Source organism: Odontesthes bonariensis, chromosome 1 (assembly GCF_027942865.1).
Source record: "Odontesthes bonariensis isolate fOdoBon6 chromosome 1, fOdoBon6.hap1, whole genome shotgun sequence".
Taxonomy (NCBI): domain Eukaryota; kingdom Metazoa; phylum Chordata; class Actinopteri; order Atheriniformes; family Atherinopsidae; genus Odontesthes; species Odontesthes bonariensis.
This window is the reverse complement of record NC_134506.1, coordinates 2,616,892-2,631,039: the sequence shown is the minus strand read 5'-3', so window position 1 is coordinate 2,631,039 and position 14,148 is coordinate 2,616,892. Positions and strand designations below refer to the sequence as shown.

At 42.5% G+C, this 14,148-nt stretch overlaps 1 protein-coding gene across 14 annotated transcripts in view; it reads left to right on the top strand.

The window, feature by feature from the left end:
• The window catches only part of celf1 (cugbp, Elav-like family member 1), an 89,521-nt gene extending 77,077 nt beyond the window's left edge, over positions 1–12,444 (top strand). For 12 of the 14 annotated variants that reach the window (XM_075462640.1, XM_075462552.1, XM_075462822.1 and 9 more), the window contains 2 exons: positions 8,517–8,660; positions 12,317–12,444. In XM_075462640.1, the coding sequence (XP_075318755.1) occupies positions 8,517–8,660; positions 12,317–12,444 (272 nt within the window). The remainder of the gene's footprint in view (positions 1–8,516; positions 8,661–12,316) is intronic. The other 2 variants (XM_075463442.1, XM_075462909.1) reach the window with 2 other exon arrangements.
• The last annotated feature ends 1,704 nt before the right edge of the window (positions 12,445–14,148 follow it).

Below are 14,148 nucleotides of genomic sequence, written 5' to 3'. Positions count from 1 at the left end.
TCTGCTGCCCCAGCATGCAACAGCGTAGAGGATGGCACTGGCCACCACAGACTCATAGAACATCCGCAGCATTGTCCGACAGATGTTGAAGGACCTAAGCTGCCTCAGAAAATAGAGACGGCTCTGGCCCTTCCTGTAAAGGGCGTTTGTGTTTTTTGTCCAGTCCAGTTTATGGTCCAAGTGCACCCCTAAGTATTTGTAGTCCTCCACCATGTCCACGTTGACCCCACAGATGGAGACAGGGGTCACTGGGGCCTTACTCCTTCTCAAGTCCACCACCAGTTCCTTGGTCTTTGCCACGTTGAGCTGCAGATGGTTCTGCTCACACCAAGTGGCAAAGTTGTCCACCACACCCCTGTACTCCGTCTCATCACCATTACTGATGCATCCAACTACTGCAGAGTCGTCAGAAAACTTCTGAAGGTGGCAGGTCTCTGTGCAGTAGCTGAAGTCTGTGGTGTACAGGGTGAAGAGGAAGGGAGAGAGGACGGTCCCCTGCGGGGCCCCGGTGCTGCAGATCACCTTGTCCGACCCACAGTGCTGCAGGCGCACGTACTGTGGTCTGCCAGTCAGGTAATCCACAATCCAGGACACTATGGGGGCATCCACCTGCATCGCCGTCAGTTTCTCACCCAGCAGAGCCGGCCTGATGGTGTTGAATGCACTGGAGAAATCAACGAACGTGACTCTCACAGTGCTCGCTGGCTTGTCCAGGTGAGCGTAGACACGGTTGAGCAGGTAGATGATGGCGTCCTCAACTCCTAGTCGGGGCTGGTATGCGAACTGGAGGGGGTCCAGAAGTGGTCTGACCATGGGCCGGAGCTGTTCCAGGATGAGTCTCTCCAGGGTCTTCATAATGTGTGACGTCAGTGCCACGGGTCTGTAGTCCTTATGGCCGCTGGGGCGCGGCACCTTCGGCACAGGAACGATGCACGACGTCTTCCACATCACGGGGACCCTGTGAAGACTCAGGCTCAGGCTGAAGATGCTGTGGAGGACTCCACATAGCTGGGGGGCACAGGCTTTGAGCACCCGGGGGCTCACACCGACTTGCCTGAGTGGAGTCTGCTCAGCTGTCTCCTGATCTGATCAGGGGTGAAAGTCAGTGGAGAGGTGACAGGAGGGGGAGGGGTGGAGGTGTTATGCCGGAGAGTGCAGTCAGCCTGGGAGCCGGGGGAGGAGGTGTGAGGGGGGCCATCCCTGGAAGATGAGAGGCTGTGGGACGGGGGAGGGAGAGAGTGGGGGGTGGGTGCTGGCTGCAGGTGAGCAAGGTTCACAGAGTCAAATCTGTTGAAAAACAGATTCATCTCGTTGGCCATGTCCACACTGCCTTCCACTCCTCCGTTGCTGGATGGTCTGAAGCCAGTGATGGTCTTCATTCCACTCCAGACCTCTCTCATGTTGTTCTGCTGGAGTTTCGACTCCAGCTTCCTCCTGTACTTATCCTTGGCCTCTCTTATCTTCACTCTCTTTGTCACCCACGGCTTGTTATTTGGATAACAAAGGACAGTCTTTGGTGGGACGATGGTGTCAACGCAGAAGTTTATGTAATCAGAGACACACTCTGTGAGCCCATCAATGTCCTCCCCATGCGGCTCACAGAGCGTCTGCCAGTTTGTGGTTTCAAAGCAGCCCTGCAGGGTCTCATTGGCCTCCTCAGACCATCTCCTGACAGTCTTGGTGGTTGCAGGCTGGCTCTTAACCACAGGCACATAGCAGGGGTCGAGGTGAATCAGTGACTGCTTCAATGCGGCGTGGCATGGAGGCAATCAGCCTGTGGCACTGCTGAGGTGTTATGGAGGCCCAGGATGCTTCGATAGCGGCCTTAAAGGATAAGACCGGTTTTTTGACATTGGGCCCTTGATTTCACATTATAACATGATGTTCTACTCACCCCTGCTTGTTGTTGGTCATTTGGAGCTGTTCAGAAGATATTCGCGAGGCGTCTGGCTGCTCTCTTGCGATATTCGGCCATGAAACGGTTTCCTATGGGCAAGCTTATACAGGCACAAACTATGCTGTTTATAATTTATTAATTACTCTACACTAGCACTGATAACGTGGAGGTGCGTCGCTTACTTAAAAAAATCCGGGTTACTAATTTTGAATTTTAGCCGAATGAATAAATAGGCAGCAGGTCTGTGGGCTGTCTGTGGCAGTAGGACGACGATGACGGCAGTAACACCCACTTTACGACAAAAAAATCAAAATTACAATAACCCGGATTTTTTTAAGTAAGCGACGCACCTCCACGTTATCAGTGCTAGTGTACAGTAATTAATAAATTATAAACAGCATAGTTTGTGCCTGTATAAGCTTGCCCATAGGAAACCGTTTCATGGCCGAATATCTCAAGAGAGCAGCCAGACGCCTCTCGAATATCTTCGGAACAGCTCCAAATGTTCAACAACAAGCAGGGGTGAGTAGAACATCATGTTATAATGTGAAATCAAGGGCCCAATGTCAAAAAAACGGTCTTATCCTTTAACCCATTTAGGCCTAAAACGCCTGGAAAAGAATGCCTGTAAAACCTATGGGCGATTTCAGAAAGACCCCCTAAAACCTGAAGTTTTTCTGGAAATTCAGCAATTGTGTCAACACCTACTAAATGATTGATTTCTCAGCCTCTGTAGCAGATAGAAACAAGATTCAAAAAGTATTTGAGAGCTTACACCTGTGGCTTTCTTTGGAAAGGTGTACACCTTCACGAAAATAGAAAATGTAAAAAGTAAAGTGCAGGAACAATGCTATTTTCACAAAAAAAAACAGTAATAAAATAAAATAAAAAGTAAAGTGCAGGAACAGCGCTATTTTCAATTAGAAAACAGTAATAAAATAAAATAAAATAAATTTTATATTTAAATGATTTATTTATCTATTTATATATTTATTTTATCGCCAGTAATCTCTTCGTACTGGCAGCACAAGGAGCCCATACACATTCCAATAAACGTTTTCATCTCCGGCACAGTTACGTGTGACCACCAGTGTTGGTCAAGTTACTTTTAAAAAGTAATTAGTTATAGTTACTAGTTACTGCTCCCAAAAAGTAATTGAGTTAGTATCTCAGTTACCACATTGTAAAAGTAATTAGTTACTCAGCAAAGTAACTGTGGCGTTATTTTTTGTTTTCTATAACATCTTTAACATCAAATATGTTTATATTAACTGATTGAATTCATTCAAGGTAAACACAAGAAACTTGTGCTAAAGGAAAAAAAATGGACCAGACTCAGTGAATATTTCCCTATACTCCCTATATAGAAGATATAAAAACACTACATACAGTAATTTAGAACATTCAGTTTTTATTTGAACTCAATAGATTGCAGCCTGCCATATGATGCATAGAAATAAATTAATAAATAAATTCTGACCCGAAAAATAGAGTGTTTGTTTTCGAGTGGCTCCATCTCCTTCGCTGGGGCTCACGCAAGCTGCATTTGGGCTTGGGTTAGCTGCAGAAGCAACAAGTGCTTCATATTCGCATGGGTTGATGTAAGGTGCTTCATTAGATTTGAGTTACTTGAGGCAGACGTGGATAAAGTTGTTTTCCCTGGGCATAGCGTGCATGTTACATACACATTCTTGCCTTTTATCTCCACGGGTGAGAAGTAGTGCCGGTAATTCCAGTTAGAGAACGCTACCTTTGAACTTCCCTGGCTCGTTGCCGCTGTCTTGTGTGTCGTCAGCGCGTGCAGTGAGACAGCGTGAGAGGGCTTCCGCCCACACAGCCAATCATCATCGCATTTACAACGGTGTCATCATCCCCACCCCTGCTCTCTCCAGGCAGCATGCAGCTGATGTGTAGCCGAAAGCCTACAACCAAATTGTAGTAACGCGCCACTTTATATTCTCAGTAACGATAACGGCGTTGTAACGATGGGGAGAGTAATTAATTAGATCACTCCGTTACTGGAAAAATAACGCCGTTAGTAACGCCGTTATACTTAAACGCCGTTACTCCCAACACTGGTGACCACCTTGCCATCTTTGCTCGAGCTGGAGTCTGAAGTACCTGGTCACTGTATCTATTCGTCTCGGAAACGAGATGCGCCCAAAGCTCCTCAGTAAAAATATGATTAAATGCCTGCAACGGTGTGGCATCTGCAGGTAAATCAACTTTCACCCCTGGTGTGCGGTTGAAATCTCTCCGTCGATTACGGTGGTAATTGTCAGTCTTCCACTCACATTCAAACCCTTCAAAATCATCCTCGTCGTTATCGTCATCTTCATCTTCAAACATATGTGCTAGCCATAAATCTCGATCAATTGGGTCAGCATGTTCATCAGCATCATCAAAGCCAAGAAACTCCTCACAATCGCTACCGCCTGAAATGTCTTCCCACTTAAAGTCCTCCATGCTTGTTCGATGTAACTTAACTTCAAAACAATGAGACGAGGAACATGACGACACTCTCACGTGTCTATTATAATGCATTTAATTGGCGCAGAGGTCAATAATGGCTGGTCTGTTCTTGCTCTCGGTGGAAGAGGTTGCATTTTCTCTCTGCTCCTCCCTCCCTGTTTTTTGCCCTGCTTAGCGTGTTTGTGTCTGTGTCTTTTGGAGCATCTTTTTTTACATATCAGACGAATTCAAGTAAGATGGATCTGGTCAGCTGGTCTCTCAACGCTATTCTACTATGCTACTCAAATTTTCTCTAATGCAAAGTTGGGGAAAGGAGAACCCTCATGCCCCAACGGGACATTCTTCGCTGGATACTCAATGGACGCCTGGGGGAAGTGGCGAATTCTGTGTCTGGCGTTGTTGGCCGTCGAGGACGCAGAAGATGTCTACATATTCGGATTTATGATACTCGGTTTCCTGCTGTTTGGAGTTGGAGGATACCTGGTATTTCACGAAATTAAGAGAACGTGGACAGCGTTCGATGGGGTCACAAGAGCAATCAACGCTCAGACTGAGATGCTACGTGAGCAGGGTCGGAAGCTGGCTGTGCGCAGGCTGGCTGAGATTCCTGGACTCAGAAGAGAAATGGATTAACCTGGGAGAATGGTTGGACCGGGCGGAAAGGGTCCACATCCCACAATTCGGCTGAATTCGGGACTTTCGCCATGAGACAACCAGCAATGGACAAAAAGACAGACGGCATAATCAGTGTCTGTCTGACCTAATTAATTTGTTATTCCAATCCGGCGCCCCACACTGGCCTTGTAGCCAGCTGCAAAATCGTTCTCCACGTTTTGTTATGAAAACATGATGCTTCTTTCCCATGTGCTCCCCCCCCCTCCCCTTCCTAAGGCTCCTGTGAGATCTGCTGGACTGGCTGACATATTCCAACTTTGTCAAGGACAAATCGCCTGATAATACACTCTGTGCAGACTTATTGAACACACACACGTGCACACACACACATGCTCATTGATAACACACGCAACTCCTCACCTCTTCACTGTCCCATGGCTTAATGATGTTGTGTGTATGTGTTGCTTTTTTTGTGCTGAGATTTTTTTTGTGATCTCAAACTGTATCCTGATAAAGGGTAAAGTGTGAAGTATGACTTCCCCCTCCCCCTCACCCAACGTGGTCCCTTTTTTTTCTTTTAAAGGAGCGGCTGCGCTCTTCAATGAGCTGCGTGCCCTCTTTCTCCTGGCAGCGCACCGCAAGGAGCGCATGGCCATGGTCACCTGTCTCCCCTGTCTGTTTTTCATGTTGTCTGTCCGGATGGGTGTAACTGGAACCAAGTTTCGTTATGCTGCAAGGCAAGGCAATTTTATTTATAGAGCACAATTCATACACAATGCAATTCAAAGTGCTTCACAGCTATATAAAATCACAAGAAGGCATTAAAAACAAGTAAGAAAATAATAAAAAAATAAAATAAAAATAAAAATAGATAAAATCAGATAAATAAAAAGCATGATTTAAATTGTAAACAAAAATAAAGAAATAAGAACAATATAAAATCTGTAGTTAAAATGTGATTAAGTTTTGAGCTTTATTCAAACGCAGCTGAAAATAGGTGTGTCTTCAGCCTGGACTTAAATCCACTGAGTGTTTCAGCTGATCTGAGGCTTTCTGGGAGTTTGTTCCAGACATGTGGAGCATAGAAGCTGAACGCAGCTTCTCCATGTCTGGTTCTGACTCTGGGAACTGATAAAAGACCGGATCCAGATGAGCTGAGGGGTCTGGAAGGTTCATACTGGGTCAGGAGGTCACTGATGTATTTTGGTCCTAGACCATTCAGAGCTTTATAGACCAGCATCAGAACTTTAAAGTCTATCCTCTGATGGACAGGTAGCCAGTGTAAAGACCTCAGAGCTGGACTGATGGGGTCTACTTTTTTGGTCTTAGTGAGGACTCGAGCAGCAAAGTTCTGAATGAGCTGCAGTTGTCTAACTGACTTTTTAGGTAGACCTGTAAAGATGCTGTTACAGTAATCAAGCCTACTGAAGATGAATGCATGGACTAGTTTTTCCAGGTCCTGCTGACACATCAGATCCTTTAACCTTGATATATTCTTAAGGTGATAGTAGGCTGACTTTGTTACTGCCTTAATGTGTTTTTCCAAATTTAGGTCTGAGTCCATCACTACGCCCAGATTTCTGGCCTGGTTGGTAGTTTCTAGGTGTATAGATTGTAAGGTGTAATGACAATAAAAATGTGCTTATTCGTGCTTAATTGGTGCAAAACAACCTTATACATGAAAAAAGACGTGTACGCTTTCCGGCCTTAAAGGTAGAATAACGCAACAGCGCCCCCGGCTTTAAAGGTAGAAATGCGGCAATGCTTTCCCGGCCTAAATGGGTTAAGCTCATCCACAGTGTTGGGTCTGGTGTCTCAACTTCCTCTTCACAATATCCCACAGATTCTCTATGGGGTTCAGGCCAGGAGAGTTGGCAGGCCAATTGAGCACAGTAATACCATGGTCAGTAAACCATTTACCAGTGGTTTTGGCACTGTGAGCAGGTGCCAGGTCGTGCTGAAAAATGAAATCTTCATCTCCATAAAGCTTTTCAGCAGATGGAAGCATGAAGTGCTCCAAAATCTCCTGATAGCTAGCTGCATTGACCCTGCCCTCGATAAAACACAGTGGACCAACACCAGCAGCTGACATGGCACCCCAGACCATCACTGACTTGACACTGGACTTCAGACATTTTGGCATTTCCTTCTCCCCATTCTTCCTCCAGACTCTGGCACCTTGATTTCCGAATGACATGCAAAATTTGCTTTCATCCGAAAAAAGTACTTTGGACCACTGAGCAACAGTCCAGTGCTGCTTCTCTGTAGCCCAGCTCAGGAGCTTCTGCCGCTGTTTCTGGTTCAAAAGTGGCTTGACCTGGGGAATGCGGCACCTGTAGCCCATTTCCTGCACACGCCTGTGCACGGTGGCTCTGGATGTTTCTACTCCAGACTCAGTCCACTGCTTCCGCAGGTCCCCCAAGGTCTGGAATCGGCCCATCTCCACAATCCTCCTCAGGGTCTGGTCCCCTCTTCTGGTTGTGCAGCGTTTTCTGCCACACTTTTTCCTTCCCACAGACTTCCCACTGAGGTGCCTTGATACAGCACTCTGGGAACAGCCTATTCGCTCAGAAATTTCTTTCTGTGTCTTACCCTCTTGCTTGAGGGTGTCAATGATGGCCTTCTGGACAGCAGTCAGGTCGGCAGTCTTACCCATGATTGCGGTTTTGAGTAATGAACCAGGCTGGGAGTTTTTAAAAGCCTCAGGAATCTTTTGCAGGTGTTTAGAGTTAATTCGTTGATTCAGATGATTAGGTTAATAGCTCGTTTAGAGTACCTTTTCATGATATGCTAATTTTTTAAGATAGGAATTTTGAGTTTTCATGAGCTGTATGCCAAAATCATCAGTATTAAAACAATAAAAGACCTGAAATATTTCAGTTGGTGTGCAATGAATCTAAAATATATGAAAGTTCAATTTTTATCATTTCATTATGGAAAATAATGAACTTTATCACAATATGCTAATTTTTTGAGAAGGACCTGTATACTGCCAAGAATTAGGACCCCAAATTGAATTGTCTTGTGGCTGAATATCATATCATAACTCACCTGTCCACAATTTATTTTTCTACCTCATGATACATATTTCCTTCACAATTAGGTTCTCATAACACATACCTATTTCCTGCTTGTACTTTAAGGTTCATGTTTTGGTTTATACTATGTTTTGGCTAATAATTTCATAAATATTTAGAATCTATTTGCTTATTCTGTGTTTGACAGACATTTCATTCTAAGTAGCGTTGTGAGACTGATTCAGATTAATTATATTTTTAGTCCTTCTTTGAAGGCGGTGCCCCTTTTATTTTTCTTTCTTTGTTTTTAATTAAGTTGATAGTTAGTGTGCTATGATATCAAAAAGATGATCCTCTACAAGAGCCTTCAGTGCTCCTTATTGTACTGTTTATTTAGCTTAACCTTGGTTGTATCTTGATGAGTTTGGTGTATTTACAGAGTCATAAACTGTCTTGATCTTTAGGGTATCAATTTGTTAAATGTTTAATTCGTAAAAATACTCATTGATTGTCAGGTCCAGAGGGTGCAAACTTGTTCATCTATCACCTGCCGCAGGAGTTTGGAGACCAGGACCTGCTGCAGATGTTTCTTCCCTTTGGAAATGTGATCTCTGCAAAAGTCTTCATAGACAAACAGACAAACCTCAGCAAGTGTTTTGGTAAGTTCAAAGAGAGTATACTAGTTTAGGTCTGTAAGTGCTACCAAACATGTATCTAATGAAGTTACTGTATGTTTAAATTGGCTTTAGAATAGTAATATTTATTTGGAACATGGATAAATAATTATTCAATCACTAAATATACTTGATTCTTACATGGTTTTCATAGTAAATATTGTCGTTATCCAGCTGCATGACAATTTTGGTCACGATTTACTGGGATTGGCAGTTTGAGCCATAAAACAAGAGGTTTAACTTAAGAAGATATATTCTTGTAGCATATTTATATTATCACCAGGTGCACTTTGCATCTACAGTACACAAAATCAGCAGGCACAATTTGTTATCAACCAATCTTTAGTGAGCTCAACTCAACTCAACTCAACTTTATTTATAGAGCCTTTTACCACAGCCGTGGCTGAAACAAAGTGCTGTACAACACAAAAAGCTCAGACTATGTATTAAGGTGAAAAGTATTTATAGAAACAATGAAACTGCATTTATACATTGTCTGGGCTCTAACTTTGCTCTCGGGTTTGAACCCAAATGAATATACAGAATAAACCCCAATGCAAAATGTGCTCTATTTTGCCACAGTCAAAAATATCTTTCATTTGAAGTATCTTATTATATACATTTTCAAAAAAGTCAATTAACCAAATAACTATCAAATCCAATCCAAAACTAACCAAAAAAGGAAATATTTTTTTATAGATACAATATTAGTCATTACAGTAAGCTATCTGTAAAACCAAAAACTAACTTCACACTATATGTGATTATGACTTACTGCAGAATATAGGCTTTATCTCCGATCACTGTAGCACACTCAAGGTCTGGTTCAGGTAACATGTGCTGACTAAACCTTTAACTGCATGTCGAATATGTGTAGGGTATATCAGTAGTATCTATGAAAAGGTTTTCAGTAGTTTATATGAGAGCTTTTCATATGTGTGTATGCAAGCTAATGCTGAATAATGTCCCTGGTGGCGCCCCATATAAACATGCCTTTTATTTCACACGTTACTACATTCTGTCTGTAGCTGAATTTTACAACCAGAACACTTTGGTTTTTTTGTAGCATTAACATTATCCACAGTACAATAATAAATGCTCCACATCCCTGAATGAATAGAATTCAGATTTTTATAAGAGCAGTTATCCCTGATAGTAGGAATCTTTTCCTGCTTGATTGAAAAAACGTTTTTTTCGGCTTATCTATGGCAACAGAACCCCTGTGAGACAACAATGATTATTTGAAAAAAAAAAAAAGGCATATAAAAGGCATATACTATTCAAAATCCAAACTAATCTAATTGTAAATTTCTTTCAAAACTTTTCTACACATCAAGAACAGAATCCCGGTTTTACAGTTTCAGCTGTGGTTAAATTTAATCTAGAGATCAATCACAGATATTTAGACATTTTCTTTTAATATCTTCACTTGCAGTAGTGAAATTATAGAAGTATAATTTTTGTGTGCATGGATGATAACAAAGACATACATCAATAGCAAAACATAACTAGCTTGAGAAGATGAAAAAACAAAGTTTTATCCTAATTTGACCAAGGTCATAGCCTGCCCTGCTTATGTTTTAACACTAGTCCATGCTAAGCAGCTCAGACTTGTCATACATTTTTTTTAAGAATTCTTCGTTCAGGTGGCTGTAACCCCAGAGGAAGAGCCAATTATAATCCAATTCCATCTAATTCATTATAACACCGTTGTAATCTAATGAAATCCAGTTTATTCATATTCGAATTTGTCCTATCCCTACAATGCCAATTCATAAAAAGTTCCCTAGCTAAGGAAGCCAACAGATAACATTGTCTCCTCTCTTCTTATTGATTCTATCCTACTTCTTGAGCATGTACAAGATGACAGTGGAGAGGAAAACTCTCTTTTAACAGGAAGAAACCTCGAGCAGAACCAGAACCAGGAAGGGTGGCTTCCTTCTTTTCTAGATTTAACAGGGAGCCAATGAAGAGAAGCTAAAATTGGAAAAATATGATCTCTCCTGCTAGTTCTCATTTGAAGGCTTTTCAGTTTGCAATGCTGGTGATTGGCACATCCTGGCCTCTTGAGGAGCTTGAGCCCTGAGTAGAGCCACAGCATCTCTGCATCGAAAGGAGTCAGCTGTGGTTATTCAGGCATCTAGTTAGCATGCCTTCTGGTTTCCTCTATCTGGAGGTTTTTCAGGCACATCCAACTGAAAGGCGGACCCAGAACACGCTGGAGAGATTCCATATCCCATCTGGCCTGCGAACGCCCCTGGTTCCCCCAGAAGGAGCTGTAGAGTATCAATGGGAAGAGTGACATCTGGGTTTCCCTCCTGAACCTGTTGCCTCAATTAAACCAAAGATAATGGATGGATGGATGCTTTTCAGAGAATTTTTAGGACAGCCCAATAATAAAGAATTACAGCAGTCCAATCCTGAAGTAACAAATGCATGGAGCAGTTGTTCTGCATCACTCTGAGACAAGATGTTCCTGATTTTAACAATATTACGAAGATGAAAGAAGGCAGTCCTAGAAACCTGTTTTATATGAGTCAAATGATAAATTTTGGTAAAAAAATCACACCAAGGTTCTTCACTGTAATATATAAAGTATATAGCTTTTCTTGGGGCACTTCAGAGATCTTCTGTAAAGGGATAAGACTTACTCATATTTCACCAACTAAACAATCTTGAGCTCAGGAATCAGCCTAAGGATGGCAGCTAGTTAACTGTAGCTTTTAAACCATGACAACAGTTAACCTGCCTGACGTAACAAAGTAAATCCATCCATCCATCATCTTCCGCTTCTCCGGGGGTCGGGTCGCGGGGGCAGCAGCTTTAGCAGAGAGACCCAGACGTCCCTGTCCCCGGCCACTTCCTCCAGCTCTTCTGGGGGGACCCCGAGGCGTTCCCAGGCCAGCCGAGAGACACAGTCTCTCCAACGTGTCCTGGGTCTTCCCCGGGGCCTCCTCCCAGTGGGACGTGCCCGGAACACCTCACCAGGGAGGCGTCCAGGAGGCATCCTAACCAGATGCCCGAGCCAACAAAGTAAAGCTATTTCTAAAACATTATCATCCACACTACATAATTCTAACCGAGGAAGCATGACCGTTCCAATATGTCTCTGCTAATTGGGAGTATAATTCCAAATCAGGTCATATAGTTTCAAACAAGTTAGGATTTAAGATGATTTTTGCCTGTTTTCTTTAATTTTTTAACCTCTACCAATGAGAGAGCAAGAACTGGACAAATTTTTATGCATATCAGTGTGGAGTGATTGAGAAGGACACACATGCCCAGTGTTATCATATCAACTTAAACTGGGACAACATAAAACATAAAAGTATGGTTTGTTTCAATTGGGCCTTAGATTTAAGTAAAACAAAACTTTTCTTATTATGTGGTAATTTGAAGTTTATTGTTTGAATATTGAAGGATAGGTTGACATTTTTCCAAGTCCCTTTGTGGTCATATAAAGGGGTGAGCAGTGTTTGGTTGCTTTAAGTGTTCTTTCCATTTGATCACTTTCTTTGTTATTTTCAGGACTGAGAATGTTGTGGGGATCAGTTGTTATTGTTATTGCCAAATTTCCAATTTCTTGAGGAATTAATGAAAGCTTCCTTAAACTATTTGAAGTGTTTGAATCTTTTCCCCAGGATTTGTGAGCTACGACAACCCAGTGTCATCACAGGCAGCTATCCAGTCAATGAACGGTTTCCAGATTGGTATGAAAAGACTGAAGGTGCAACTGAAGCGCTCAAAGAATGACAGCAAGCCCTACTGAAGGTGATAAGTTGCTGCTTACTTAGTAAAGCAGGATGGTGTTATGGTAAGTGAAGTATGAATAAGACTAGTCCTCTCAGAAAATGGCTCTGTCCATCACAGGGCTGGTGTACTCCCTCTCCTGGTCATCATAAAATCTCCTGGAAAAGACATATTTTTGCATTTTGTTTTCCTCTCAAGAGGTAAGAGAATTAAGTATCTTTCAGTAAATATTTTGTCATGTTGCTGTGGTAGGTAATACATTATAGGATTTACTTATTAAGATATGTTGCACATTAACCATCAGGTCCTGAATCAATTTCTCCACTTTTGCACGCTACCACCCACTCTCAGCTTCTAAAAGCTGGCAGCCAGTGGAGAGAATGATCTGCATTTGAAGAGAAAATACAAATTATTATTAGGTTTTCTACACTAAACTTTTTTAATATGCAAATGGAATTTATACATATTATTGATTAAAAAGCCTGTTCATGCTGTGAACTGGTCTCCTTGGACCTTAGTTCTAGGCAGAGGACCAGCTACACACAGCAGGTTGTCTCTCATATCTGTGGTCATCTGAGATCTGACAGGACTGTATTCTGTTTGTGAGTAACTAATAATAATGTCATATTAATGCTTGATTATATTTGGCTTGTTGTCTGGGTGTAGGAGCTGTTGCATGGCTTACATTAAGTGCCCTGGGTGTGTGGTTAAAATTTATTTATGGTTTGTGTATTAAGCAAACACTGGCTAAACATGCTGTTGGATATTACACATCCATCACAGTGTACTCATTGCCTTTTTTAAACTGGGAATTTTTCAGAGCAGTTGAAACTGCATGTAAATATAGATGTTTTCTTACTGACTGGTGTGAGACTAGGTTGATGTGGGTCGTGAAGCACAGCTACCAGCTGTCCCCAGTGTTATAGAACAAATTTTATAGGCTTTTGTAATCATTCAAAAGGCCATTTAATGCAAAAACTTTTTGTAAACATACAAAATATGAAAAAGAAAGTACACCTTCCTTAAACTCTAAGGTTTTATGTATCAGGTCATAATAAAAAACCATATGTTCCTTACCATGTCTTAAAGTAAGGTAAATGAACAACAACACGTATCATATTACACTGTGTCATTATTTATTGAATGAAAATACAGAAGCAGTACGTCAGTCCATCCCATGATTCAGCAGCTTGTAGAAGCACCTTTTAGAAGCAGGTCCCAGCACAGCATCTCAGTCAGGCTGAGGTCTGGACTCTGACTGGACCATTGCAACACCTCGATTCTTTTCTTCTTCAGACATTCTGCTGTAGATCTGCTGCTGTGTTTGGGATCATTGTCCTGTTGATGAGCCAGTTTCAGCCCAGCTTTAGCTGTCGGACAGACGGCCTCACATCTGAACACTTTGGTATCCAGAGTTCATGGTGGACTCAATGGCTGCAAGGTGCCCAGGTCCTGCAGAACCAGCCCAGATCATCAGCCCTCCACCACCGTGCTTTACAGCTGGTGTGAGGTGTTTGTGCTGATATGCTGTGTTTGGTTTCCTCCAAACGTGCTGCTGTGCATTATGAGCAAACATCTCCACTTTGGTCTGCTCTGTCCAAAGGACATTGTTCCAGAAGTCTTGTGGTTTGTTCAGATGCAGCTTTGCAAACCTAAGCTGTGCTGCCATGTTCTTTTTAGAGAGAAGAAGCTTTCTCCTGCAGCCCTTCCAAACAAGCCCTAC